Source organism: Plasmodium yoelii (assembly GCF_900002385.2).
Source record: "Plasmodium yoelii strain 17X genome assembly, chromosome: 9".
Lineage (NCBI taxonomy): Eukaryota > Apicomplexa > Aconoidasida > Haemosporida > Plasmodiidae > Plasmodium > Plasmodium yoelii.
In genome coordinates, this window is record NC_036181.2 from 381702 (window position 1) to 407500 (window position 25799).

Genomic DNA, 25799 nt, shown 5'->3' on the forward strand with positions numbered 1-25799 from the left:
ATATATATCCCTATATATATATATGTTTCGATATTTATTTGTGTATAATAAGTTCATTATATGCGTAATTTATTAATCTCATTAATTTTACTGTTCTTAAACCATAATTTATAGAATTATTTTGTTTATTTAATTATATATCTATATATTATAATCTTTATTTTAAATGTAGACAAATAAATATGTGCATATATCAAATAATTATTGCATGTTCATATAATATTAACTACCAGAGAGTATTGTGTATTTTTTTTTTTTTTTTTTTTTTTTTTTATGTTATTTTATTTAAATTAGCTAGAATTAAAAATACATTTTTTTAATAAAAAAAAATAATAATTGAACGAAATTAAATATAAAAAATATATATATGCATTAAAAAAATATATTTGCACATATAGGAATATATAAGTTCTTATACACATTTAAATGCATATATAAATATGTATACTAACATATATGTTATATATATTTTTATTTTTTTTTGTAAATCTTTTATGTGTTTATATTTAAAACAACATATATATATACCTACCTATACATACATATATTATAGTTGATAGCCAATTACATTTGTCTATGCTCTATACATTTAAATTGTATTTTAATTAAGATCAATAAAATAGTAATGTAAAAACATTATTATAAATAATTTAAATATATATTGAAATTAAAAAATAAAAAAGGAGCTAAAAAATGTTATATTTTTATTTCAATTTATTAATTACATATATATATTATATATATATTTGTGTGTAGTTTTTTGTTTGTTTTATATTTTTATAGCTATTTATTATATGTCTATGACGACAAAAATACTTTCCATAAGTGAATATAAATGTATACACATACATTAATTTAAACATTTATACATGTACAAAAGTTACCAATGTTTTATTTATTAGATTCATTCTAAACATATAAATATACTCACAACTACAACACATAATGGTTATAAATATTTATTTTTTTATTGTGTAAATTAATTTTTTTTTTTTTTTTGCTCTTTATACAGTTCCCATAACTTATTTAATAATATTTTTGAAAAGTAAAAATATTTTTAAGCAAATTAAAAAAAAAAAAAAAAAAAAAGATATATAAGGGTGTGTTGCAATTATAAGCTAAAGAAAAGCAATTTATATATATGCAAAATAATGAGCATCAACAAACAATAAATAAAATTTATTTGCACATTTTAAAAGTAAAAAAAAACAATTAAATGCTTCACACAATATGAATAGTAGTAATGTGAATGATACAAACAGCGACAAAGAACAAGAAGAAAATATAAATAAAAACAGTTCCGATATAAAAGAAAATTATAAAATTGAAAACAACAACATGACTAACAATTCTAGTTCCAATAATTCAAATAATATGATTTCAGATACAAAAGTAACAGATTTAAAAAACGAACAAATTAACACTGACAATTATATAAACCCTAATACTAATATATCCCTAAATAACGAAATAAAAAATGAAACACTTCTCGATAAAAAGCCTTCAATTTTATCTGCCCAAAAATATTTTAATGTAAAAGATACAGAGGAAAATAAGGATCCTGAATTTTATGGTAAGATATTTCGAAAATAATATCTGCTTTAAAGATTGCCATCTTGGCAAAGCTTATAAAATGGATGCATCAATCCATCCATACATGCGTACACACATGCGTACACACATACATACACACACACATGCGTACATATTTATTTATCTACCTATTTCTACAGCGATTTCTGATTCTGCAATTTCCGATTCTGCAATTTCCGAAACGCATCAATTAAGTGAGTCATCTTTAAAGGAAAGTGATGAAAATAGTAAAAAAAACTATACCCCAAATTTTAACTTCCAAAAAGAAGAAAATAATAATGTTATCTTCTTCGATAATAATGATGACGATTATGTGTCTGCTGAATCATGTAATATATCCTTAGAAAAAAGTGATGTTAAAAATGTAAAATCATCAAATATGAGTGAACAAAATAATATGAATTATCAGAATTTGAATATAAATGCCTCTTTTACCACTAATAGTGATAAAACAAATATAATTAATGAAGATGATAAAAAAAAAGAACAAAATTTTCATGATAATATTACTGAAAAATGTAATAAAATATATAATGATAATAACCTAATAGAAACAGAAAATAATAAAAAAAATGAGTCTTTAAATAATTGTGATTATATTATTGGTAATAATTATGATGAGAATATTAGTAGAATGTTTAAAAAGAGAGGTACATCAGATATGATCCTAAATTGCATGGACAAAAAACAAAAAATAGATGTCACAATCCTAGAATCGAACAATCTCAAATTGGACACTCAATTGGACACTCAATTGGACACTCAGTTGGCTACTCAATTGGACACTCAATTGGACACTCAATTGGCTACTCAAGTTGATAATTTAGATAATCTTGATGGTGAAAAAAAAAATACACAAACAACAGAAGAAAATAAAATAAAAGAATGCTACGATGATAAAGTAGATGTACAAAATGGGTGTCTACTTCTGACAAATAGTGCAATATGTGATGAACAAAATAGCTTAGATACTGGAAATGTTCAGGAAAAGATCCCCAAAAGGGATGTATTAGAAAATGGGGGCGAAAATGCACAAGAAAAAGATGAAGGGAACACAGATGTGGCAGATATAAACGCAAATAAACCAAATGAACCAAATGAACCAAATGAACCAAATGAACCAAATGAACCAAATAAACCAAATGTAACCACTTCGAACCGCATTGTGTGTAATGATATAAAAGAGTCAAATAGTGAAGATGCACAAAATAGTGTCATTGCGCAAGATTCGATAAATATAATCCCAAATGATAAGACCTTTTTAAATATAAAGTCTAGTACTGCATGTATTGCTAATACTATGTTGTCATTCTATGATTCTATTAATTGGGAAGCAGAACATAAAACAATAGATGTAGAAAATGATAACCATAAATATACCATAGATTCAGATGATGATCCCAATTCTGTAAATTTGAATGAAGTTGAAAATCCGTGGAATCTTAACACACAATCTAGTTTTCATACAAATAGCATAAAAGCTAGTTTAAATAAAAATGTTAATCACCATTTTAATAACATTATTAAATTAAATGAAATTCGTTCTATGCCTAAAGATATAGATGCAAATAACGAATCTGTAATAACGGCTAATAATTTAATAAGCAACAGTAGCAATAGTAACAGTGGCAATAGCAACAATAGTAATAGCAACAGTGGCAGTAATAAAATGATAGATAACGGTTCTATTGATTATAATGTGAATGAAAATATGATTGCGAATAAAATAAATCAAGATAATTCTATTGAATTGTATAAAAATAATTCTTTAAGAGGAAGCGATAAAAATGACAAGAATATAAACCTTGATAATCAAATATCTATCCAAAATTGGAATAACGATACAATAAATAATAATAATGAAAATAGTGAAAGAGATGAAACAGAATATACACAAGAAGTGAGTCAATTACATAATATAATTAATAATAATTTAAATAGATGTAATAATCCTAGCTCTGATAAGAATATGTATCTAAATAATTCAAATATATTAAATCCGAATGAACATAATAATATTATAAATAAAATAGACACCCAAAAATATATAGATGTAAATGATCAAAATTTTGACACTATAGAAGATGCTACAAATTTTGATAACGTTAGTGAAAAAGAAGATATAGAAGATGAACGAAATAATTTTATTAGTATAGATCAAGAAAATGATAAATATATGCAATGGTTTGATACAATATATACAGTTTGTGTAAAATTAGATGAATTATGTTGCAAATTAAATAATAGTTTTCCTCATTCTATGGATATTTGGAATCAAAGTGGAAAAGTAAATATGTATCATCTTAAATCTTTATTTAATATAAATGAAAATTGTATTGATATATATAATAATCAAGATTGTAAAAAAAATAAAAATGATTTATTTTTTGATGTTAGTATTCAAAAAAATTATAATAATTCAGTTTGTAGAGAATATAATAAAAATGGAATCTTAAATTCGAATATGTCAAATGAAATAAATAATAATGAATTTCACTATAGTAACATAAAGGATGCTAATATAATAGACAATAAAAATAATAATAATAATAATTGTGTTAATTATTTTTCAGAAAAAAATAACTATTCCAAGGTTGGAATAAATAGTTATATAAATGAATATAACACAGAAGCATATAACAATAATAGTAATAACCATTTAGGAAATTATGATAATGAATATACAAAAATTGATAAACAATCCAAAGATAATTTAGTACATCTAGATAATGGGTTAATCTGTAAAAATAGAAATAATAAAAATGAAAATAATAATGTTAATATGAATCCATCAAAAAATAATGGAATCATTAATAATAATGTTAAAATATCACAAATGTATGGAAATGAAAATAATATAAAAAATTGTCTTTATTATCAAAATAAACAATATGGTATTGGATCAAATTTAGAAAATAATAAAATTCCAATTAACTCTAATAATGGAAATATGAATTCAATTTTGAATCTTGCATCTAACAATATATGTAACATGAATAATATGGGTTCTAACTTAGTAGACAATATGTATTCTATATATGGAAATTTAACAAATTCTATGAATAATAAAAATAATATAAATATGCATAGATATAACAATGAAATGAACAATTATATGAATCTTAATAATGTTCATAATATATATAACAATAATAATGGGGGAAATAATTTAAACCATGAAATGTGTGGTAAAAAAATTAAAAATAGTAAAAAAAATTCAAATAATATAATAAATAAAAATACAGAAAAAAATAATAATAAAAAAAGAAATTCAGTAAATAGAAGTAATAATAGAATTATAAAAGATGAAAGTGAATTTGAATATTTATTAGAATTACCAGATAAAGATGGACCAAATTTAGAAAACCCAGAAGATTTAAAATGTGATATTGCAGGTGTATATTGGGATAAAAGAAGTTGGATTGCATCATGGTATGATAATGGTAAAAGATATTATAAATCATTTTCTGCTAAAACTCATGGATTCTATAAATCTAAATTTTGGGCTATTAAGGTACGTTTATCAAAAGTTAAAGGGCAAACTATTTTTGGAAAACATAATAGAAAACCAAAAAATAATAATCAGAATAATGATAATGTTAATTCTATTCCATATAATACAAATATGATAGTAGAAAATGATTGTATTACTGTTGATAACATCTAATAATGAACCGTTTGTATCCATTCAAATTGTTTCTATTATTAAATTTGTAATACTTCAAAAATAGAAGCGTGAAGTGTGATGGTAAGTGTGGAATGGCTCGGATGCTTATCCATAAAAATTGCCATATTATTTAAATTCCGAATTGGAACCGAATTAAACGAATAATTAATAGTGCAAAGAAAATATTTAATAATATTTTAACTGCACCAACTTTTTTTTTTTTTTTTTTTTTTTTTGCATGCAAGGGAGGCAATTTTATTTCCTTGTTATAGTGAATAAATAAATACACAATTATGCGCTACTTTAGTGACATATGTATCCTTTAGTTTATATTTTTATCTAAATTATAATTCACTTTTGTTAAAATTCAATTAAAATATTAACATGTTCATATTTTATTGTCTAATCAATGCATTTAATTTGTTGTAGTTGTATGTGCATATATTGTATATGCCTTTCATGTTTTATTTAAAATTTGGCTCTCTCTTTTTTTTTTTACCTTGTATTTTGTTATTTTCCATGTTTCTTTTTTTTCTCTCATTTTAACCATGCAAATAAACACAATCAACTTGATACGAATTAAAACATTTATCCACAAAAGAGTTTAATACTGGGGAAGCGAAAAAAGGGGAAAAAATAAGGAAAAAAAGGGGAAAAAATAAGGAAAAAAAGGGGAAAAAAAGAGGAAAAAACGAAGAAACAACTTGTTCTTTTCTCAATTATATAATGAAAATTTTCATACAGATTTAAGAAAATATTATAGATGAAGTTCTCAAATTTATAAGATAATTGTCTGGTTAATAATTTGAGCGCACTCATGGGGTGCGTCTACATATACAGCATGAGATGAATTTTCCAAAATATAATTTTTAGAGAAAGGAAAAAAATTTTTAATAATTTGATCATAATCGGGAATAGTATAAGCTAGGTCTGATTTTTTTGCTATAACAAAACTACAAGGTTTCGTATATTTATATTTTTCATAATTTAATGGAAAATTTGTAATATTATGTATTTCATTATATATAGTTTCAACATTTATATTCCATGTTAATTTATTTTTTTGTTCATTTTCTTTAAGTGACATACAAATAAATTGTGAAAATGAATCGGGAATGTCTGGTAATTCTTCCTTTAAATATTTTAAAAATTCTAATTTATTTTTCGGGTTTTTATTTATTTTTATATTATATAATGTTTTACTCATTTTTTTAATACTATAAGGTAATGCAATTTCTATATTATTAGAATGATAATTATAAGGTAATATATCCATTATTATTAAATGTGAAAATAATTGAGGATTTTTTAATGCAGTATACATTGATACTTTTCCTCCCAAACTAAAACCAACTAAACAACAACTTTTTATATTTAATTTATTTAATACATTTTTTATATCTTCTTCTATATTATTATATTTCATATCATCTGTATGTTTAGATTCTCCATGATTTGGTAAGTCTAATGATATTATTTTATTTGATTTAAGCATTTTATTAAAATTACGGAAATTTTTTTTACTTCCATAACAACCATGTAATAATAAAATAGGAATATTATTTGTCTCTTCTTTATATATACTACTATTATTACGTATTGTAAAAGATATTCCATCAATCATATCTACAATTTCTTTATCATCATTATTATATGACCCATAAGAAAAAAATGCTTTATTTTTATTTACACATTTTCCATTTATTGTGCATATTTTACCTTTAGATTTATAATTCAAAATATTATTTCCACAGCTAAATGAATTATATATATTTTCATTTATCCGATAAAATTTGTTTAACTTATATAACAAGCCACTCATTGTTTTCCTTTTTTTGTTATAATATCTATTAACTTTATTATCATGCTTAAATTTTTCTATAATATTTTTTTCAAAAAAAAAAAAAAAAAAAAACACTCGGAAATATTAATCATGTACAAAAGGATAAACAACGAATATATTAAAGACCTCATTTTTTCCATATATTTTTTTTTTTATCGTCCCTCAAAAAGATATCAATACATATATTATTTTAACAAAATATGTGTATTTACTTATTTTCTGTTGTTTTTACCTTGCCGTTCATAATTTTTTCACAAATAATACATAATTTGTTCATAAATAATACATATTTTTTTTTTTAATTACTATTTTAGCTATTTATTCAAAAATAAATATTTTTTTTTTTTTTACACACCTACTATATTCTTTATATTACCATTTTGGCTACTTTAAAAACTATTTTTCCAATTATGTTATAACCACCTTTTGTCGAATTAAAAAAAAAAATTTAAATATATCCTAACATCATGTTTTTAACTATAAATTGTGTAGAGCAAATATATATATACATGTGTATGCCTATTACACATATACATTTAGAAAAATCAGTGAAACAAAAAAAGTTTAACACGCTAAAAATTATCCCATAACTAGTGATATATGCAAACGTGGTTTGTATTATGATTACAAAAAAAAACAAAAAAAAACAAAAAAAACATGGACCTTTTTCGACGATTTATTTGCACTAAAAACATTAAAATATATTCCTTAAAAATTATTATGTAATTTTTTCATGTTTTTTATTTTCAACCTTTAATTTGTTCACAGAAACATGTTGTACTAGCCCAAGTGTGTCGTTAATATCTTTGTTGTATTTTTTTATACAACTTATACTATTATTGTTATTAACCATAGAACTAATAAATATAATATTTTTAATTTCACTTATTATGTTGTATTTGTTTAACTTCACAAATGTTATAATTGTTACTATTTTTCTTATCAATGTTGATATCACATTTTCATTCCTTATATATAAATGTAAATTCCCTTTTTGGTATTATTTTGTTTTCAAAATTCATATCATTATTGCACACTTTATTATTTTTCTCCAAATAATTTAAATATTTTTTAAAATTTGTATATTTTTCACATAATTCAAATTCACTAAGCACACATTTTTTTTGTTTTAATTTTGATAATTCTTGATTGTATAAATAATTATATACCAAACTAGGATGTGGTAAAGAACTACTACTACCACTCGAACCTGTATTTTCTAAATTAAAAAATCCTGTTTCCTTCTTATTCTTAATAATTTTATTATTTAACATTAAATTATTTGTGTTTTCTTCATTTTGTAATTTATGTTCAAAATTAGGGGTATATTTATTTTTATAATTTTCTTCTCCTTTCCATATTGTATCATTTTCCTTTTTCTTATTTAAATTGGAGATATTATAATTTTGGAGTTTAAAGACAGAATATTTTACATTTTTATAAAATACTTTTTTTAAAATTATTATTAATTTTTTTATTCCACTCAGTTTGTCATCTTTATCAATAGTACTACTACATGAACTATAACAAAAAGATTGACTTTTATTATTATTATTTTTTTCTGATAAAAATACACTATTAAAGATACTTTCGTTTTCATATTTAAATTCAAAAACATTACTAATAAATAAATGTAAAATAAATTTAATTTTGTTCTTTATCATAATAACTAACCGTTTTACAACAAAATTTATATTTTGTTCATAAATTTCATTTATTTTGAATATTATATTATTTATAAATAATTTATCATAAGTATTTTTACGAGCATATGTCTTCATTATATTATTTTTAAATTCATTACATCTTCTACATAGTTCCCTTATAACATATCTTTTACTATTATCCACATTTTTTTTTAACACATTACATAAAAAAGCACAGCCATATCCAATGCGTAACGCTTTAGAAATAGCTATTTCATATTTCTTAAAATTTATTTCAAAATTTTCATTTTCTTCTATTATTTTTTTCTCTAATTCATTTTTATATGTTTTTAATTTATTATTCTCCAAAATTAATTCTGTTATTTTTTCATTATAATTTTTTATTTTTTTATGTGTATCAAAGACAGGAAATTTTGTGTATATGTATTTATTTGAACCTTCTACTTTATTTTTATCAGTAATATAATTATATTCTATTTTTTTATTTGTATTTTCCATCATGTCTGCTAAAAATTATATAAAGCTTCATAACTTTTACATTTTTTCTTGTCTTTTTTTACTTCTACAAAGGTGTACTTTTTTAAAGTGTGTAGCTCTTGTAAAATGTTTATTATTTAATTTGTGTGTTTTTGTTTCTCAAAAAAATTATTAATTTTACATTGCACATGTACATAATATTACAATGCCGAAAATTTTTTTTTTTTTTCTGTATCAATAATTTATGAACAAATAATAATTTTTATGTATTTTTAAATTTAGCTAGATATGGCAAATGAAAAGATTTCCTCTGTTGTAAAATTTTCCTAATGTATGCATGCACATGCATACATTCTACTTTGATAATAAATAAATATTTTTTATTTCCTTCACAAAGGTGAAATAAAATACTTTGAATATTTATGATTAAGCTTTTATTGAATTATGAAATTTATTATGTAATTAAAAAATGTACACATTTTATGAATATTAATATTTTTATATAGATTTAAAAGGAACTAATTAATTTTTTTATGAATGTTCATATTATTATTTTTTAAGAATATATATAATCTTATATGAACAAATCATGTATTTTTTTTATAAAAATAATTTATGTCTAAATGTTATAATTAGCTATCTTTTAGTACCAGCTAGCGAAAAAAAAATATCACTATTAGATTTTCAACATGCAATAATAAAAAAAAATTTTAATGATAATCTTATCAATTTTGTTTAGTTTTTTTTTTTCATTCACCCATCACAAAACGTTAATATGAGGGATTACGAAAAATACCAAATGTATATGCACATATATGTGTATGTCTTTCATATATATTGTGAAAGATACATATGTAAAACGTGCATAGAAAAAAGATAATGATAATACTGAAAAATTAAGTATACATAAAAATGTATATAATAATTGTATGCACACTATATAAAAATCACATATTCCTTAATTTACTCCTTTAATATGTAATCAGTGTTTCATTCATAAATTATAAGTTTGCAATATTTAATACAAGAATATAGCTGTATTTATACATAGTATATATCAATGTAAAAACAGTTGCACCCCTTCGCTTTTGTTTTATATAATTTATTTAATTATTTCTTATAATGTATAATGGGGTTTGGTTAGTATTTATTATGTACAATAGTATAAACTTAAGAATATTGGTAATCTGGGGCAGCAATATATGCTTTCGATTTTTTATTTCGTCTATTTTCAATATAGTTATGCCCATAATTAAGTTTATGCTCATCCCATTTACATTGCATATATTCGTTAAACCATTTGACGCATTTTTGATTACTTGTATTTGGGTTCATATGAAAAGAATGTGTTAATAAACATTTATATTCTTCTATAGCTAAATATTTACAAGCATCATTTGGATTGTCGATATTTATTCTTTCTGTATATAAATTTAATTTATTTCTAATATCATTTTCAGTATTCAATGAATGCATATCTTTATTCATAATAGCATTATTGTCATTATTTTTGAAATGATATAAGCCATGATTATGTGCTAATAAAAGTTCCCAATCTGAAGAGAAATGCTTATTTTTATTTAATGTTTTGAATCCTTCTTCTGGATACAAATCGCTAGCTATATTACTATAATTTGTATTAATACGTTCATCTGAGTTATTTACTTTATTTTTTTTAAACACTACATTTTTATTAATAGGAAATGGGTAATCTACTGGTTGATTTTTTTTATGATCTTTTTCATCATCTTCATCATATACTTGCACACCTGTATATCTATCAATACTTTTTTTTTCCACACCATGTTTATATTTATTTATATTTTCATTACTATCAATGAAAGGGTTTATTGGTATTTTTTTAATTATATCAACAATTGAGTCATTGTTACTTGTGTTATTATCTTCATAAGCATATGATGCTTTTTTTATATCATCAACATTTTCTTCGCATTTAATTATCTTTGGTTTTTGAAAAAAAAAATCTTTTAATATCATCTTTAAATAAGTAAATATATTTTTTACACACACACACAAAAAAAAAAAAAAAAAAAAAAACGAGCTAGCTATTATTAGAAATAAATTTAAGCTTTTAATTTTTTTTAGGGAATGAAAAAAATGTCACTCTTTGAAAATGAGTATGTGTCAATCTGTATTATTTGCTTACATTTTGGGCTAAATTATTCAGCCATTTTTTTGCATATTTTCATATACTTTTCTGTAAATTTCGTTATTTTCTTCTTGTATATCTTTTGAAATAAAAAAGTTTTACGTAACACAATTTATTCTAAAAAGGAATATAGATAACAATTTATTTGGCTACTTTAACGAATATCACTCCTTTTTATTTAAATTTATACTCAACCTTATTCTCTCCAATAGTTTTTAACTTTTTCTTGTGATTGTTCACTCTTTTGTTATTTTGAATTTCGCTATTTTGAATTTCGCTATTTTATTATTTTACTATTTTGAGTTTCGCTATTTTATTATTTTACTATTTTGAGTTCCACTATTTTGAATTTTTTCTTTTTCTTTTTCTTTTTCTTTTTTTTCCATATGTCATCCTTTTCCAATGTGCACAACTAGCTGATAATTTTTTTTTTTTTTTTTTTTTTTTTTTTAAATAATTGCGGTACTATATGCTCTGCCATTCTCCTTTAATTTTATCCCTTTTTTATAAGCATATTTTTTAAGTAATAAAAAAAGTAATAAATATGATTTATCTTTCCTTCTTTAAAATGGCGAAAAAAATTGTTTGTTTTATTTAACTCGACAATGCTTAATTTATTTCTATTTGTTTGTAACCACTTCATATAATTTGCTTCATTTTTCGAAACGTTATCCCCGTTTGAAATATTTACAGTTTTGCCTCCATTCTAAATATTTACAATTTTGCGGTTTTACAATTGTGATTTACAATTTTGCGATTTACAATTTTGCGATCTTCGGTATTCTCGCCTATCACAACCCTTGCAATTGCATACGCCTCCATTCGAAAAAAAAGTTGGAAAAAAAAGTTGGAAAAAAAAGTTGGAAAAAAGCGATAAAAAAGTGAGGAAAAAAAAGCGATAGAGTAGAATAATAGCTGTGATATCCCATTTTTATAAGGACAATTTTTTAGAAACAAAAAAGATGGAAGAAGTAATTGATGATTTAATTTATTATGTTCGAACAGATGAAATAGATGAAATACAAAAGATACTAGAAACAGAAAATATAAAAACAATAAACGATATAAAAGATGAAAATAATAATTCGTTATTACATTTTGCTTGTGCAAATAACAATGTAGATATGATAAGATTCTTATTATATGAATGTAGTATAGATTATAACACATTTAATAATAGTGGGAATAGTCCTTTATTGTGGGCTATCCAAAATAAAAATTTTGAGGCTATAAAAGAGGTTCTTTTTTTCGATTATTATTTAAATAAGTTTGAATATATAGCTATTGAAAAAAAACCAAATGAAATTTATGAAAATATATTTAAAGATATAAATTGTCCAACATTTTTAAAAAGCAATTATAAATTAAATGAAGAAATAAAAAAAAAAATCAATGCTATAAATATAATTGATTATTTTATTTTTTTACATACAAACGAAAATTTTGATAATAATAATAATGACAATTCATATCCTAACAAGTATGAAATAAATTTATATAAAGAAAGAAATAAAATATATTTATTAAAAAATAATGAATTTTCTAAAAATATATTATCAGAATCTTTTAATATACAAAATGAAAATATATTACATCTAATTTTAAATCATCCTATATCTAGTATTTTAGACAATCAGGAAATTATTGAAAATAATCCAAATATTAAATTTAATGATAATTTAAGCAAAATTAATTATCAAGAAAATCATGAAAATGAAAAGATAAAGGAAAATGATTTTACATCTAACATTAGTGAAGCTAAAATAGTTCAGGAACACATTCATGAATTAATTGTTAATCAAAATGTTAAAATAAATGAAAACGATGTAATAATTAAAATAAGAGAAATTGGACTAAATTATTTTGGTAAATGGTTAGATGAAAATGATTTAAAAAATGATATAACTGGAATTAATATATGGGAATGTAGTATCATAGCAAGTAAATGGCTTGTTGATATGTGTATACAAGACAATTTAATTTTTAGTAATAAAAATATTTTAGAAATAGGGGCTGGATGTGCTTTAAATTCAATTTCTTTATTTATACATTCTAACATTTTATGTAATGGAAATTCAAAATTAGGTCCAGCTAATATGGTAATTAGTGATATTAATGAATTTACACTAAATAATATATTATATAATATTCAAATAAATAAAGAATTACTAAATTATTGTGATCAAAATTGGGAAAGTAAAATAAAAGTATGTAATATTGATTGGACAGATGATAATACATATTTAAAAGATACAGATAATCAAACATATATGAAATATGATTGTATTATTGGTAGTGATCTTATTTATGATAAGAATATAGTTCCATCTATTATATTTTTATTAAATAAATTATTGAAAAAAAATGGAACCTTTTTTTATGTTTGTAAACAAAATAGAGATGGTGTTCAACTTTTTTTTGAACAGTTAAAAAAAAACTTTTTTGTCGAATTTTTTAAAATACCAGAAAATTATCTTACCAACACTTTTCTTAATATGGACCAAGAATTATTTGAAACAAAATTCTCAGAATTTGCATCATCAGACCAGATGGTAATGCTAAAATGTGTGAACCCATGACCCTTGCAATGTACATAATATGCATACTACATATATATAATGTACATGTACATGTTTCACTTTTTTATACTTTTGAAATAACTGGGGAAGCTAAAAGTAATTGCTACGTGCTCCCCATCCATTTTGCTTTTATTTCATTTTCTCTACTATTTGGCCTCGTATTTTTTATTTTATCAAATTTGTATATGCCTTGTCATTTAATAAGCTAACCCAATTTAACACTCAACGGTTAAACAAAAAAAAAAAAAAAAAATAAAGCAAAAAAAATATAAAAAAAAATATAAAAAAAAAAAAAAAAAATATATAAGTATATAAAAATATAAGTATATAAAAATATAAGTATATAAAAATATAAGTATATAAAAATAAAGTATATAAAAATAAAGTATATAAAAATAGGGGTGAACTGCCCTACAAATTAATATATAATTTACGTAGCATTATTTTTTACGTAGTGCTATTATTTACGCGATATATTACTGCGTAACATGATTATACCCATTTTGGTGATATGGGCTTGCCTTGGCTAAAAGCGATTAAAGTGGTATTGACCTGGCCGGTATATTGGCAAAAGTAATTTGTGCTTGTTTTATATGCGCCATAAAATATATTTGCAAATCTTGGATACCTTTGCCAATTATTATTATCATCATATTTTATCGTATTATCGTATTTATGATATAATAATAATAATATATTTATTTATTATATGCATACTAGTATTAATATGGGGTTTATAATTTTCCTGCTTAATTTAAATCAAGGCCATATTCTTCGGTTATTTTTTTTTTAAAATTGTTTGACAAAAATATTGCAGCATCCATCCATATATAATATATATATAATATATATATAAATAAAAAATACACAGCATTATAAATTTTTTTTTTTAATTTTTCATAAATAAAAAATTATATATATCTATTTATTAATATTTCGTCGTAATTAGAAATTAGTATTTAGTGAAATAAAGTAATAGTATATTTAAAAATAAATTTTTATAAAACTTGTAAATTTTTTTTTTAAATTAATTATAGATATATAATATATTTTATATAATTATAGAATAAACATTTTTATTTTTTTTTATTAAAAAGTTTAATTTAAAATGGAAAACGAAAAAATTGTTCAAAACAATGATACTACTACTTCCGTTAAAAAGGGAGTCAATAAATCTATTAAAAAAGTTTTAATTAAAAACAAAAAAGGAAACAAAAAAATGAAAGCTCCTAGATTATATGAAAAGGGTGTTATTTTAGGATATAAAAGGTAAACATAAGAAATAAAAGATAATTCATAAGAATAGCAATTTCTATATATGCATCAAAGAAAGCTGAAAATTGCAAATAAAAAAAAAACAAAAAAAAACAAAAAAAAAACAATGCTTTACTCACATTTTATCATATTTTTTTCCCTTTTAACAGATCACAAAGAAACCAAGATCCTAACTTTACTTTATTATCTATAAGAAATGTCAATACTAGAAAGCATGCACAATTATATGTTGGAAAAAGAGTCGCATATGTATATCGAACTAACAAACACCACGATGGAGTTAAAATTAAGGTAATTTGGAAACGCAAAAGAAAAGGAAAAAAAAACAATATATATGTATCTGCCCGTATCTGCTCGCCGCATCTATGCACATGATAAATATATTGTGTTCATTTTTTTTATAGTGTATATGGGGAAAAGTATGTAGAACCCACGGAAATAGTGGCGTAGTAAGAGCCCGATTTGCTACTCATATTCCACCTCAAGCCTTTGGAAATAGAGTTCGAATATTATTATATCCATCTAATATTTAAAATAACAACAAAAACAACAAAAACAACAATAATAATAATAATAATAACTTTATCACGATTTTTTTTATTACATTATAAATATATGCATGTATATACATAGATAAATAATTTAAAACAATTTTTGCTTTTTTTTTTTTTTTTAAATATATATTATACTACAAATAACTTATTCGTTGGGTCTTTATTTTTGTTTCCCTTGAATGTATACATAAAAGAAAAAGACAATATAAATATAAAAATATATTTAAAAAAATATTCTCTAGTTTAGTAGAAAAAAAGGGGAGGTGAACTTTTCATAATCTTAAAATTATTATGTTTGGAATAGTTTATTCCCTTTACCAATTCACAATTAAATTATACAACCATCTGCCATATGGCCTATTAATAAGAACAACAATAATGGCATATTAGTGATAATACCATATTAGTGATAATACCATACTAGTGATAATACCATACTATTGATAATACCATACTAGTGATAATACCATACTATTGATAATACCATACTATTGATAATACCATACTAGTGACAATACCATACTAGTGACAATACCATACTATTGATAATACCATACTAGTGATAATACCATACTAGTGACAATACCATACTAGTGACAATACCATACTAGTGATAATAAGATATGTTGTATACTCATATTGAGCTTTCATTTTGTTCATGTGGTTTAGTTTTATTGCAAAAAAAAAAAAAAAAAAAAAAAAATATTCTTAATTTGTCCCTACACCTTTTAATAGGAAATTAAATATTTTATAATTTTTATGTAATAGCAAAAGTTATAAAAATTTAAAGAATATAGGTATATACCAAAATAAGTCAACATATTTATATATAATTAATAAATATATGCACATTCTCATTTTTTATATATTACAAAGGGTTTACAAAATTTCTTAATTTTTAATTTAAACCATTTGTATTAATAATATAATATAAAAAATATAGAATTGTTTTTAAATTTTTTTATTTTAAAAAAATGCGAAATGGGGAGTGTGGGATAAATGGCAACTAATATATAGGCATACAATTTTATATTATTATAATTTTTTTACAAAATAAATATATTTTTATATATGCAATAATATGCAATAATATACAATATAGTAATAACCATATAATAAATATAATACGTATTAACATGCCCGTAAAATAAGCACAATATAATCATTAAAAAAAAATATATATATATACATATTACTATTTTCTTGCTTTTTTTCCTTTCATATTTTTAATTTTTTTTAAATTATATTTAACATATTCCTAAAATTTATTTTACATTTATAATCGTATTTTCTGTAAAAAAAATATTACATAAATATAATAAAAATATATTTGTAATAAAAACAAGGAATTATTTTAACAATATTTATATTAACAGTTCATAAAAATAAATATTTTAAAAAATGGCAAATATAAGTGGAGCTCTTATTTGGGAATTAACCAAAAACAACAACTGTTTTCTTAAAAGAAATATAACAGGAAAAAAGGAAAAATTATTGTGCGACCCTTATAATTTAAGATGCAAAAATACAAAAAATAGTAGTGGTATGAATTGTTTCCATATATTTATAAATTTCTATTATCATATATATCCTATTTTTATTTATCATATTATTTTTATGCATTTATATATTTACCCTTATATACCCTACCAGTTCATATATACCTTTAAATATGACTATGCATATCCTTATATTTATAATTTTTATTTTTAGGTTTGGTAAATGATAATGCTGTTAATCTCAGATTAAATAAGGGGAAAATATTTTTATGTGTCAAATCAACCACCAAAAAGTACGAATTTTTAAAAAAATCATAGCAATGTGCTATACTTTATAGAATTTAAGTTGTTATTTGTATTTATAATGCTGCCTTTTTTTCACATGACATGTTAATATTTTTTCCCTTTTTTTCATATGACATGTTAATATTTTTTCCGTTTTTCATATATGTTAATATTTTTTCCCTTGTTTTCACATGACATGTTCATATTTATGCTAAGCAATAACCGTTTTGCAAGTAAATGCGCATATCGAGGCGACCATACATATTCCTGATATTATTTCATATTGCTTTATAATAATTTTTTTCTTAGGCATATCCGAAACAAACAACTAAGAGCAAAAAATGCAAAGAAAGTCGAATCGTTAATTGAAGAACACACTAAAAATAACAATGTCCCAAAAAAAACCTTATTAAAAAAATACAAGCGTTTATCTAAAACACACGAAACAAATACCAAATCAAATAAATAAACTTTTAGTTAATATACATACTTTCACAATTCTTTGCATATATTACAAAACATAACAATGTACATAATATTTATATCATGAGTCTTTAATTACACACATATATGAAATCAAAATTAATAAAATTTAAACACTATATTTTTTATGAATATTTTTACATGAATAATTTTACATGAATATTTTTACATGAATAATTTTACATGAATAATTTTTTATGAACGACATAAAATTTTCAAATATTTATGTACATATTTAAATATTTTTTAATATATTTATATATATGTATAAACGGGACTTATGAAACTTTAAATAATTTACGGTAATTAAATTAATCTCTTTATGAAAGTGATAAGATTAATATTATATATTTTTTTAAAAATATTGTAATATTTTTTTCATCTTATTGCTTTTGAAGAAAAATAATTTATTTTCCTTATAAAATGATAGCCAACTTATTTATAGTTTAAATAAGAAAGATAATATGTATAGAAAGCATATTTTTATTATAAATTAAATGAAAAATAAATATAAAAAATAATAACATATCAATACTGAATAGCACAAATATATGTATGAGGTCTGAAATAAAATTTGTCTGGTTTTATTTTCATATATTTTATGCACATGATTTTAATATTATGAACAATGCATAATTTATAAAACTCAATGTCCAATTTTTTTTTATTTTAAATAAATATTTGGTTTTATTTTTTTTAGAATGAACCAATTATTTACATGCATGGGAAATACCCACATGTATACATTGAAGTTACAGAAAAAAATAATATAAAAATCATTTTATAAATAAGTTTATATATTATATTTTATTTCCTTGTTATTTGTATTTATACATATATATACTTATTATATTGTCTGTTAATAATTTTTTAGCTAGAAAAATGTTCTAGCGTTAATATGAACAAATGTATACTATATAATATAGCCATATATTAGTTTTTATTTTATACAAAATTTAAGAAAATAAGAGTACAAATTATATATGAAAAATATTAATAAGAGAATGTTTAGTTTCGTTGTAATTAAGTTTAAATATTTCAATTTTCTTAAAAATTTGTTAATATTTTTCATATATTAGATAGCTATATATAATACATATCATCCCGTCTGTATTTTATTCTGTCATTACTATTTATCATTTGTTTTTGAAACAAAATTCATAATTTATGATATGATATTATGTATAAATATATAAATCTTTTATAAAATTTTATATAGGAATATTTTATTTTTAATTTCTATTATTGTAGTTGTTTAATTTTAATTTTTTATTAATATTTATTTATATAACACACACATATACTTCCTTTTTTTTTTGCAATAACAATGCCGTTACAGCTATTTGAGTTTTTTATTGCCAATTTTTTATTATTATGATTTAGTTATTTTGTTATAGTATTGTTATTATATATATATATATGATATGTATTTGTATTAATTTTTTTTTCCCCTTTATATTTTCTATTTTTTTTTTTTTTCCTTTTTTCATATAGCAATATAATAATTGAAATATTTTTTATTTACTTAATCTACAATATTTTATTATTTTATTGTTATTATTTTGGGGGTCTAGTGGGGAACAAATCTCTAGTATATTTTTTTCAATTTTTTTTTTTTTTTTTTTTTTAATATTTAAATTTTTTTTTTAAGTTTGTATACGTTTATTATTATTTTAATTTGTTTTGTACATTTGTACGATTAATTTAAAATAATTTGAGAAAAATCAGCAACTCAAAATATCTAAGGCTAGAAAAATATTCTATATAAAATAAAATGAAAGATGAGGTAGCAATATAGAACAACAAAGCAGCCAACGCATAAATACATACATACATAACGCATAGATTTAAATTTATCTTATTCGTACATATATCTATGTTCATCCTTTTAATCTTTCTGTTTTGTTTTTTGTCATCTATAAATTATGAATTTTCGCATATTACATAAACATTTTCAATAACCATTTATTTGGCACTTTTTTTTTTTTTTTTTTTTTTTTATTGGCCTTTCAGCAAGCCCCGAATGAATATTTTCGGAATTTATGGGAAAACTTATTAAAATATGAACAAAACAATATATGCTCTTTATTTGAGTCATTAGATACAGTAAAATTTAAGGAAGAAATATGGAACCGTAGAAATGGAAAAGGAAAAAAAATAGGAACCGGAATAACTAAAGTTTTAGAAAATGGAACAGTATTTGAAAAATGTGCTGTTAATTTCTCAACAGTATTTGGTACAATAGATAGAGAAGCAGCCAAACAAATGTGTGTTAATCAATATAATAAGGAATATATTAATACTACAAAAATTTGTCATTCCGAAGACATAAACCATATTATATCCAAAGTTATTAGTACAAATCACATAAAAATTATAAATGAAAAATATAAATTTTATGCTTCAGGATTATCTATAATAGCACATCCAGTTAATCCAAACGCACCATCTATTCATGCAAATTTTCGATTTTTTCAAATATTTATTAGGTCAGGAAAAAAAAAACCAACACAAAACAATTCTAATAAAAATATGCCAAACATAAATAAATATATGTTAAATAATAAAATAAATCTTAATAATAATGATAATACACAAAATAATATTAATAAACAAAATGTTAAAAATAAAATTGGTAGTAATTATAAAAGTGTAAAACATTGGTTTGGAGGAGGTTGTGATTTAAGTCCATGTTATATTTTTCCTGAACTGTTCATAAATTTTCATCATTCTTTTAAACTTGTGTGTGATAAATATAATCATTTATTTTATAAATATTTTAAAATATGGTGTGATTTATATTTTCGAATAAAACATAGAAATATAAGTAGAGGGATTGGTGGAATATTTTTTGATAATTTATTAGATAATACTATTAAAAATAAAAAATTAACAAAATCAGGAAAATCAAAAGGAACACAAAATACCAAAAATATAAATGAAAATAATTGTAAATGTTATAGTTGTAATGATATTATGGATAAAAGTTACAAAATTATTTATTATTTTATTCAAGAATGTATTATAACATTTAGAAATTCTTATTTTTATATTTTAGCAGAAACTATTCATCAAAAATATGATGAAAATATGATTAATTGGCAAAGAATATGTCGAGGAAGATATGCAGAGTTTAATTTAATTTATGATAGGGGAACAAAATTTGGGCTTGAATTAAATAATTATAAAACTTATAGAAGAAGAAAAAAAAAATATATAGAAAATGTACCTAATTATTCTCCTACTAATTATATTAAGGATGAAATTTTTGATGATCAAATCTCAGATTATATGTCTGATGAGCATGAAAAAATTGATAATGTTTTAGCATCCCTTCCTCTAAAATGTGAATTTTTATATAAATCAAAAATAACAAAGTTTTCACGTGAATATGAAACGTTACAAATATTAAAGCATCCAAAGAAATGGGTCGACTATTAAGAAAAGCTATATTATATGTTGAAAATTATATTCTATATTTATTATGCACACAACAATTAAGCTACAATATTTGTACTTTTCAAATACACACACATTTATATATTAGATTAGTGTATATTTCTGCTCTTTAAAATTTTAATTATTTGTGCTAAACAATTCGATTTAAACGTTAATTTTTTCACTTTTTTTAATTTGGTCCACTTTGTTTATTTACCCTTTTGCACACATTCATTTATTTTGTTAATTGCATACATTATTTATTTTGTTAATTTATCCATATTTTTTATTATTATCATTATTTCATTATCATTATTCGCTGGCATAACAATTCCTATCTCACCACTTTTTTTATTTAACTCTATGATAATAGCTAGTTAAATAAGCTATTTAGCTAGCTAAAAAAATTCTGACTGATATGTATAGTCAAATTATTCCATTTTTAAAATAACATATAATTTATTTTTTATTATAATAGTGTTAGTATTTGTCTTTTTTTTTTTTTTTTTTTTTTAACATTTAGTTAGCACATTTGTGTGTGCATTTAAAAAATATATTGCAAACCAAGTAAGCATACAAATAAAAAACCGAAAAATGTCTTCTCAAAAATTAAAACCTTTTCGTTCTTTTATTATTGTCGTAAGAACTAGAATAATTATGTTCATCATTAATATAATCCGCATAATATAAGTTGTTAATTTTATGCTCTTCACCATTATTAAGAATGTTAATATCTTTATATATATCTGTAGGAAGAGAAATGGCGTAAAGTGTATGTACATGCAGGATAAAATACGCACGTTCATGTGTTTTTACTATTTTGCTATATTTTGCTACATTTTGCTATATTTTGCTACATTTTGCTATATTTTGCTACATTTTACTATATTTTATATTTTTTTTTTTTTTTTTTTTTTTTTATTTTATTTTTTTTTATTTTTTTTTTGCAACATTCTTACTTGTATAGTTCCGGTTAATGTTTATAAAATTGTTGAAAATGTCTTGCTTTTTTTTTTTAAAATAGTAATGCAAAAATATATCAACATTTATGTTCATATTTCCATTGTCTGTCATTTGACTTATAGAAATATTATCATCATATTCCATATCCATTTCATCTTTAAATTTTTCCAAATTATTATTATTTTTGTTATGTTCATTTATGTATTGACTAGATATACTATTATTATCATTTTCGCTTGATGAATATATACATAGATCAATGTTTTTGTAATTTTCATACAAGGGGTTTCTCAAAATGTTTTTATTACTATCGTTATTACTATCATTATTATTATTATTTTTTTTATTTCCTACTATGGCTGATAATATATTATTATCTTTTGGTACACTCTCATCTTCTATATTTTTTTTATAATTTTCAAATGGTTTTAATTGATTTGAATTATTTGATAATTGTATATTTCCAAAGTTTTTTATATTATTACTATTTTCTGTAATTAAGAAATTTTGTCTATCAATCATTCGATTGTGTATAAAAAAATATAAATTTTTAAATCCTTGAAGTTTAGCTATTTTTATATGTTCGATATCTTTTAATATTAACAATCTAGTAATCCAATTTTTTAAAAAGAATATAATAAATTTTGTGTAAATTATTAAGTTGAAAATAAAATTGTAAATTATTTTATAAAAATATAAAATCCATTCGGCATAATATTTTTGTTTTCCTTTTAATATATGTATAATAGTTTTTGCTATTTTTTTTTTTAACAAATTTAAATATTTATTTTTAATTTTTTTATTTTTAAAATATAATCTAGCTCTTTGTCCATCTTCAGTAAACTCATAACTCTTAACAATCAAAATTGATATTATGATAAAAAAAATAAATCGATAAATAGAAAGAGGAATAAAAGACAATATATATAAAATAAAAGATATACTATAACATAAAATAAATAAAATAATAATATTATTAATTGTATAAAAATTAAAATTCCAATTTAAAGCATAATTTATTTTTTCATATATCATAGTAAAGATACCAGTAAATGTTTGTGCACATGTTATTAGAATAATAAATCTGCTAAGCAAAAGTTGAATATTTGGAACCCCAATATGATTTGAAAATATGGATACATCTTTATCATTAATTGATTTTATAGATAAATAAAAATTATGAAATGGTGATTTAACCGATTGCTTAATTTGAGATTTTTTTTTTATTAAATTTGATTCATTTTTGTTATAATTTCCTATACTATTATCATTGCTATTTTTAAATGCATCTAATAATGCATTTTTTTTTAAAAACCGTGATTCTAATAAATTATTAGATGACATAAATGGATTATCTGCTGTATCAAATAAAGGAGTTGCATAATTTTTACAATTTTGTAAATTATTTTTTATTTTGGATTTTCCACAATTCTCAGAAAAATGGTTTTCTATCTTTTTATATTTTTCTATATTATTTCCATTTTTTTCACTATTATTTTGATTTTTTTCTATATTATTTTGATATTTTTCTATATTATTTTCGTTTTTCTCACTATTTCCAAAATAGCCAGCACCACCACTTTCGCTTGTATTATCCACATCACTATCGTTTTCAACTTGATAACTATCATGTTCATCATTTTTGCTATTTTTAGAAGAATTTATTGATATTTTATTTGGACATTTATTTATTGTATTACTTCCTGAATCATATAATAAATAGACATCTTTTTTATCACCTACACTATTATCTTTATTTTTGTTAAAAATTAATACATTTTCTTTATATTTTTCACTGCTTTTATCTCGATTATCTGAATCATCATCCGTTTGGAAATCGTCCGCTTGGCCATCCCCATTTTGACCATCCCCCTTTTTAGTAAACAAATTAATAAATTTATTCACATTTGTGTTCCAGTTATTCATATTGATTGTGTTTGTTTTGGTCCCATCAATCATCATATTTTGTATTTTTTTTGCAAAATTTGTAACATTATTTTCTTTTTTGTTTTTTTCTACAGATTTGTTATTTATTTTTATATCTCCAACTTCTTCTCTATATTCTACTTCAAGTTTGTCATATTTTATATCCGATTCAAAATTGTGATTATTTTTTTTAAAACAATTTTCTTCTAATTTTATAATTCCAGATTTTGGTAAAGAGATGGTACTTTTACTAAATGAAGATAAATTGCTTATAGTAGGGCTTGAATTATTTTCAATATTAGAAATTTTTTTTTTTTTTTTTATTTCATTTGATATTATATATTTATTTTCTAAATCATTATCTACTATATGTTCATTAACATTTTCTTCAAACTCTTTTCCATTAATATTATCAGGAAAAACAGAAAGAGATGTTATTGTGTTTATACAAGGAATATTTGATTTATCATTATTTTTTGATATATCTGGACATTTACAATAATCAAAATCTATATCATGCATTGATTCTAAAACGCCTCCAACTTTTTTGTCATAAAATTGTATATCTTTAGCTTCTTGTGAAAGTGGTAAATTTCTTTTTCCATTTATTTTTTGAATATATCCATAAAATTTTGAATTTCTTTTATTATCTCCTTTTATATTTAAAGGCTTAAAATCATATCGAGAATAATCATTTTCTCGATTTTGTGTGGATCCATATTTATATGATAAAGATATAAAAAACAAACAAAAAAAAATATGAATAAAAAAATGAAAAAATGGAGAAAATACAATTAGTCTAAAAAAAAATAACCAAAAAAATAAAACAAATATATAATCATAATAATTAAGTTGAATTGGTTCTATACAATATGGATTGAAAATATAAAAAAATTTATATATCCATGTTGGTAAATTTTTTATATACACAAAAAAATTTTCAGTATAATATTGGCAATATAAAGGTTCAAATTGTTTAGGCAATTTATAATAAAATAGTGGTTTTCTAATATTACTATATAATGTTAATAAAAGAGGATTTTTTTTAAAAACAATTTTTATTTTAAGATTTAAAAAACCTAATGTAGACAATGGATTTATCATCCCATATCCTTCAAAACCTTCAACAGGCTTAAAAAATTTATAATTAAATAATTTATTGTTACATGGAAATATATGTAACCAAAGAAAACATTTTGTACAATATCTCATTTTATTTTTTATTTTTTTAATTTTACATCTATATGTGTTTAAAAGTAAAAATAAGGGAATAATTATTCTTCCTATTGTTATATCATCTTTTACATTTTTTTTATTTTTATTTTTTACATTATTTTTATATTTTATATTTATAATAATATCAGAATATATATCTTTAAC

General features: G+C 21.3%; 9 protein-coding genes across 9 annotated transcripts in view; 5 read left to right on the forward strand and 4 right to left on the reverse strand.

The window, feature by feature from the left end:
* Positions 1–1230: 1230 nt before the first annotated feature.
* On the forward strand, positions 1231–5260 carry PY17X_0907300 (AP2 domain transcription factor AP2-O; the record flags this gene model as incomplete). Its single annotated transcript, XM_022955915.1, has 2 exons — positions 1231–1573; positions 1734–5260. 2 exons carry the CDS (start codon positions 1231–1233, stop codon positions 5258–5260), a joined length of 3870 nt encoding a protein of 1289 aa, XP_022812130.1.
* Positions 5261–6038: 778 nt separating this feature from the next.
* On the reverse strand, positions 6039–7082 carry PY17X_0907400 (alpha/beta hydrolase, putative; the record flags this gene model as incomplete). The annotated part of the gene is made up of 1 exon (XM_022955916.1): positions 6039–7082. The coding sequence occupies one exon, from the start codon at positions 7080–7082 to the stop codon at positions 6039–6041; it is 1044 nt and encodes a 347-aa protein (XP_022812131.1).
* A 983-nt stretch (positions 7083–8065) lies between these two features.
* Positions 8066–9268, reverse strand: PY17X_0907500 (conserved Plasmodium protein, unknown function; the record flags this gene model as incomplete). The annotated part of the gene is made up of 1 exon (XM_719237.1): positions 8066–9268. The coding sequence occupies one exon, from the start codon at positions 9266–9268 to the stop codon at positions 8066–8068; it is 1203 nt and encodes a 400-aa protein (XP_724330.1).
* A 1149-nt stretch (positions 9269–10417) lies between these two features.
* On the reverse strand, positions 10418–11245 carry PY17X_0907600 (ATP synthase-associated protein, putative; the record flags this gene model as incomplete). Its single annotated transcript, XM_719236.1, has 1 exon — positions 10418–11245. The coding sequence occupies one exon, from the start codon at positions 11243–11245 to the stop codon at positions 10418–10420; it is 828 nt and encodes a 275-aa protein (XP_724329.1).
* A 1134-nt stretch (positions 11246–12379) lies between these two features.
* PY17X_0907700 (methyltransferase, putative) lies at positions 12380–13996 on the forward strand (the record flags this gene model as incomplete). The annotated part of the gene is made up of 1 exon (XM_719235.2): positions 12380–13996. The coding sequence occupies one exon, from the start codon at positions 12380–12382 to the stop codon at positions 13994–13996; it is 1617 nt and encodes a 538-aa protein (XP_724328.2).
* Positions 13997–15104: 1108 nt separating this feature from the next.
* PY17X_0907800 (ribosomal protein L35Ae) lies at positions 15105–15804 on the forward strand (the record flags this gene model as incomplete). The annotated part of the gene is made up of 3 exons (XM_721146.1): positions 15105–15265; positions 15421–15562; positions 15676–15804. 3 exons carry the CDS (start codon positions 15105–15107, stop codon positions 15802–15804), a joined length of 432 nt encoding a protein of 143 aa, XP_726239.1.
* Positions 15805–17226: 1422 nt separating this feature from the next.
* Positions 17227–18078, forward strand: PY17X_0907900 (60S ribosomal protein L28, putative; the record flags this gene model as incomplete). Its single annotated transcript, XM_022955918.1, has 3 exons — positions 17227–17368; positions 17539–17617; positions 17919–18078. The coding sequence occupies 3 exons, from the start codon at positions 17227–17229 to the stop codon at positions 18076–18078; spliced, it is 381 nt and encodes a 126-aa protein (XP_022812132.1).
* Positions 18079–19866: 1788 nt separating this feature from the next.
* On the forward strand, positions 19867–21533 carry PY17X_0908000 (coproporphyrinogen-III oxidase, putative; the record flags this gene model as incomplete). Its single annotated transcript, XM_022955919.1, has 2 exons — positions 19867–19878; positions 20106–21533. The coding sequence occupies 2 exons, from the start codon at positions 19867–19869 to the stop codon at positions 21531–21533; spliced, it is 1440 nt and encodes a 479-aa protein (XP_022812133.1).
* A 599-nt stretch (positions 21534–22132) lies between these two features.
* PY17X_0908100 (conserved Plasmodium protein, unknown function) overlaps positions 22133–25799 on the reverse strand; it is a gene marked incomplete at both ends in the record, with an annotated part of 4883 nt that continues 1216 nt past the window's right edge. The window contains 2 exons of the mRNA XM_022955920.1: positions 22133–22276; positions 22482–25799. The exon at positions 22482–25799 is cut by the window's right edge and continues 951 nt beyond it. Of these exons, the coding sequence (XP_022812134.1) occupies positions 22133–22276; positions 22482–25799 (3462 nt within the window). The remainder of the gene's footprint in view (positions 22277–22481) is intronic.